Here is a 4,565-nt window from a genome sequence, read left to right on the forward strand (position 1 = left end):
GGGTTCCCCGACAGAAACGGGAGCAGCCAAGACACTACTGCGTTTGCCTCAGATCCAGGGAATCTGTAGAAAGGGTCTGCGCCTCTGCGTTTCCTTCCTCGAAAGGCATTCGCGGGGAAGAAAAGCCCCGGCAGCTGCCCTGGGGTGTCGCTCTGCGTTTCATCGCCGACCTGCAGGAGCCCTCTCCTTGCACGCTCATTATGGGCTCTGTGGGCAAACAGACCAAATTTTCTACTTTTACAGCTGTATGATAGAATAAAAGAATTATTCTTTTTAATTTTTTTTTAAGCCGATAAGTACAGCAAGGAAGAGTCCTTAAAATTGGATGTTATGTCCTAAAAGATTGCCTGCTTTGCTGTCAGTGGCACAAGTGCCAAGTTACACCTTTCATCCATTGTAGTACATCTTGTTCTCTTCTCGGGCACACATCTGCAGGTGTGAAAGCTACAAAATGTGTCAGTGCAAGTGGGAGAACAGGACACTGGAGTCAGCTGCTGCCATGGAGAACTGACGAGCTGAGTTTTCCCCAAAGTCTTCTCGTGAGCTCTGGTCTAGACTGGAGATTTATTGAGCAAGGCTCAAGCTGGCAAATGTTCTGCGCAGGGAGCAGTAGCAGGATTTACTCTCAGATTATTTTAGAGTTGTTTATCTTGCCAGTGAGTTCTGTCTGATCTCATTTGAGAGTTCTCACTGAATGTGAGGATTTGTTGAATAAGACTTGTAGCCTTTGGGCCATCTAATTAGAATGCACTTGAAAGCAGTGGATGTCTTACTGCCTTTGGCTGCCCTAAAGGTATGACTGACTTGGCTGTACAGATGAAATAATTAAGTTACTTGGAGTGGAAAGTGTACATCTTAGTGTATCAGTTCGGTCTTCATATAGCAAGTTGAGTTCTGGGCAGGTAAACCAAGTTCCAAGCAGGCAAGTTATGTGGAATATTTAAAGTGTGGTGTGGAAAATGTGTTAGAAAACCATATATATGACTGAAGATGCTTTCTTAAGAAGAAGAGGGAGCTGGCTTTTTGGCAGAAGTGTGCCTTGTCTCCTGTATGGTGCTGTATGCTGCTTTGGGCTCACTTTTCTAGCACTGGGTTGCAGTGGTGTGGTGTTTACAAAGCCACGATGCACTCAAGGATGACTGTGTGGACATGCAAAATATGTACTGAGCTGACTTTTCGTCTCTTGCTCCTCCTGACGTTCAAAGTCCTGGCCTTGGGTTTGTTTGTCTTGCATTGCAAAACAGACAAGACAGACAACATCTTAAATACGCTCGAGTAGTCACTGACAGACGTGCTCTGTTTCGGAAGACAACCTCTTTGTTTTAGTCTTTTTTTGAATTGGGGATACGTTCACACTTACAAGAAAAGAGCGAAGCCCAGATCCTTTTTTTGGGAGACAGGTCAAACTCTTGTCAGTCACGTTTCCACGAGTCCCTTTATCGTGACAGAAGTTATCCGCTCACAAGAAAACTTGTGACAATTACATCTAACAGCCTAAAGCAGAAAGGGGATTAATTTGTCTGTTCTGATTTTAACAGGTTTATTGAGGGCATCATGAATTGGAATAAAGGTGGACCTGGTACTAAGAGAGGCTTTGGTTTTGGTGGATTTGCTATAACACCTGGAAAGAAAGAGGAGCCTAAGCTCTCTCAGCAGTCTCACAGCGCTTTTGGAACAGCCGGTTCTTCTGCTGCATTTGCGAAATCAGGACCTCCTCAGTTGCCTTCTTTCTACAAAATTGGGTCAAAGCGAGCGAATTTTGATGAAGAGAATGCGTAAGTAGGGTTATTTCTTGTGTTTATCTAGCTCTAGACTTCAGTGTTTTAAATTTTCCAAGGGCAGGGAAAGTATCTGTGACATTTATGAGGTTATTTAGAAAAGCCTGCTTAAGGATAAATACTCGAACACTGAAGAACTCCAGCAGCTTTATGGAAATATCAAGCAAAACTGAGCTAATCACATGCAGAAACTCCCATCCTTGCTCTGCAGCAGATGTGTGGTGTCACACAGAACCAATTATTTACACTTTCCTAGCCATTAAAGATATTGAAAAGACTGTGTGACACTACAGCCCATGGAGAGCTCTCCTCTGGCTTGTCCCTCTCTACAGACGTATCTCAGCTGAGCCTCAATCAGCTCAGTCTTCCCCACGCTCTGGTGTGTTCGGAATTGGAGCCAAGCAGGATAAATTTGAGTGTCTTTTGCACAGTGAAACATTCAATTCCTTATTTATTAACCCTTCTTTTAGTCACATAAGTGCAGTGAATGGAAGGGAGGTCACAAAAGCATCCTGTATTTACCAGTCTGGGAGAGCCACTCAAGAAGATGAGTTTCATAACGCCCCTGTGCCCTCCCACCACTTTTATTTGACAACATTAATAATTCTAAATAAATAAATCTCAGCACCTTTTCCTGTCTACATACACTGGCTTTTATTATCCATCCATGTAGGAAACTTGACTCAACTCGGAAGCCGTGACAGACAGCGCGGTGCTGCAGACTATGGTCTGACTGGGCCATTGTGCGTTTCCTTTCAGGTACTTTGAGGATGAAGAGGAAGATTCCAGCAATGTGGAGTTGCCGTACATTCCCGCGGAGAATTCCCCCACTCGCCAGCAGTTTCATTCTAAATCAGCAGACTCTGACAGCGATGATGATCCTCTGGAGGCATTCATGGCTGAAGTGGAGGCAAGACCCGGCTTGTGAAATGTTTATTCCTTTGTGTGGCCGTACTTCTCCCCAGTCAGACACAGCGAATGTCACTCATGGTTTTGACAGCTGTATTCAGAATGTCTCTTATCTTTTGGTTTTTGTGTAAGGTGCTGTGTTAATTAGAATTCAAAGGTGGATTAGGTGGGGAGAGAGTGGATAGGATTTACAGTAGCTAAACTGTGTAACTGTTTTGAGCACGTCAAGGCAATACAGCAAGGAGCTCTGTGTGTCTCTGAATACGAAATTAAGGTTTTGTGCATTTTTTACTACCTGTATTTCAATGGTTTGTATTTATCATGAACTGTTCCTTAGCTACAGTTCTGGTAGTAACTGGATTATCACAGCATTTTCAGGAGGAATGTGGACAATGTATTTTTTTCAACACCATTGCCACAAAGTTACAGGATATAAATTACAAAGGTATTAGTAGGAGAATTTATTTACCATAATACGATATCAAACAAGAGAAAGTTTAGTCCAAAAAGTGTTGTCTCTGTGGCATGATGGTCTAGTTAAGTAGGAACATTTTTCCCTTCCGTGTTTTATCATCTTGGTTTTTTTTAATGCCGTAATTTTATGACCTATTAGGATCAAGCCGCTCGAGATATGAAGAGGCTTGAAGATAAGGACAAAGAAAAAAAGAACGTTAAGTAAGTTCTTTTTTATAATTCCCATGCCTGCCTGTGTCTTGTACGGTGCTAAGAGAATTCCAATGCGTTTTGTTGATGATGATTGTTCTGTAGACAATATAATATATACCTGGTTAACAGCATTAACCAGCGCGTGATATCCCCCATGGGTAAAGTTCTATGCGATGAAAATTGAATAATTGGAGGGAAGAATCCATGGCAGCATCCCGTGGTAAAATGTAACAACTCTGACAGTTCTTTCACATGAGAAGCCTTTCTAGGCCACACAAAGTGGGGCAGCACATTGTGCTACCACCACCTTCCAGATCAGCCTGCAAAGTTTCTTGTCATTCCCCAACCTTGCAGTGATTAGGATGGTTTAGTTTAAACTCCATTTATATGAACAAAATAACCCAGTGCTGCTGTACCTGTAGTACTGGAGATTCTTCCAAGCTTGAACTAGGTTTTAAGCCATTCCCTGTAAATATTAGGTGGCATGTGACAATTAGGATACTAAATTTGCAGTTTAAAAACAGTTGACATGCTTGCAGCTTATCTATCTGTTTTGAACGAGGAAAATAGTTATGCTGTTGATTCTTGATATAAATGTCAAATGCATTGGTAGAACTTCCATTGCATGGGGTTGATCAGATTATACATGATCCTGAAACAGAACACCGGATCCATGTCACCACCTGGGGAAGTTCTGAACTGGATTTGCACTTCCTGGCTCATATTCCTCCTCACTTATGGGACTTCTATAGCATCGAGAGCTTAGACCAGGATGATCTTTGATGTGGCTTCTACTGGGAAGACGGAGTCCTAATCTTTCAGTCTCATAAATAGAAGTAAACAGAAGTCTTTGCAGGGTCGCTGTTATGGTTGGCACCGAATATGAAAACTCCATGGGTTGGGATTATAAATGTTACTGCCTTGTTAGTGTTATGTCTTCCACGAAATATGGAGCTCAGCACTAATCAAATGAAAGTATGGAGCTGAGTATATGGAACACTTGCAGGGAAGTTTTTTTTCTCCGCTTGTTTTTCCAGGGGTATTCGAGATGACATTGAAGAGGAAGATGACCAAGTGAGTTCCTATGCAGTCTTTCTATTTTCTTTTTTGTTTGTTTTTTTTTCTTTTTTTTGCCTTCCCTTCCCAAATATATGACCACTAGGTACAAACAAAACTCCAGTATCATGCACAGTATCCGGACGATTCAGCAGG

At 42.3% G+C, this 4,565-nt stretch overlaps 1 protein-coding gene across 2 annotated transcripts in view; it reads left to right on the forward strand.

Annotated features, from left to right (window-relative positions):
• Window positions 1-1,549: 1,549 nt before the first annotated feature.
• The window catches only part of DDX42 (DEAD (Asp-Glu-Ala-Asp) box helicase 42), a 17,298-nt gene continuing 14,282 nt past the window's right edge, over window positions 1,550-4,565 (forward strand). The window contains exons 1-4 of one of the 2 annotated variants that reach the window (XM_010180573.1): window positions 1,550-1,775; window positions 2,538-2,688; window positions 3,301-3,362; window positions 4,391-4,427. In XM_010180573.1, the coding sequence (XP_010178875.1) occupies window positions 1,555-1,775; window positions 2,538-2,688; window positions 3,301-3,362; window positions 4,391-4,427 (471 nt within the window). In that variant the 5' untranslated portion in view covers window positions 1,550-1,554. The remainder of the gene's footprint in view (window positions 1,776-2,537; window positions 2,689-3,300; window positions 3,363-4,390; window positions 4,428-4,565) is intronic. The other variant, XM_010180574.1, reaches the window with a different exon arrangement.

This window comes from Mesitornis unicolor, unplaced genomic scaffold (genome assembly GCF_000695765.1).
Source record: "Mesitornis unicolor isolate BGI_N332 unplaced genomic scaffold, ASM69576v1 scaffold25233, whole genome shotgun sequence".
Classification (NCBI taxonomy): domain Eukaryota; kingdom Metazoa; phylum Chordata; class Aves; order Mesitornithiformes; family Mesitornithidae; genus Mesitornis; species Mesitornis unicolor.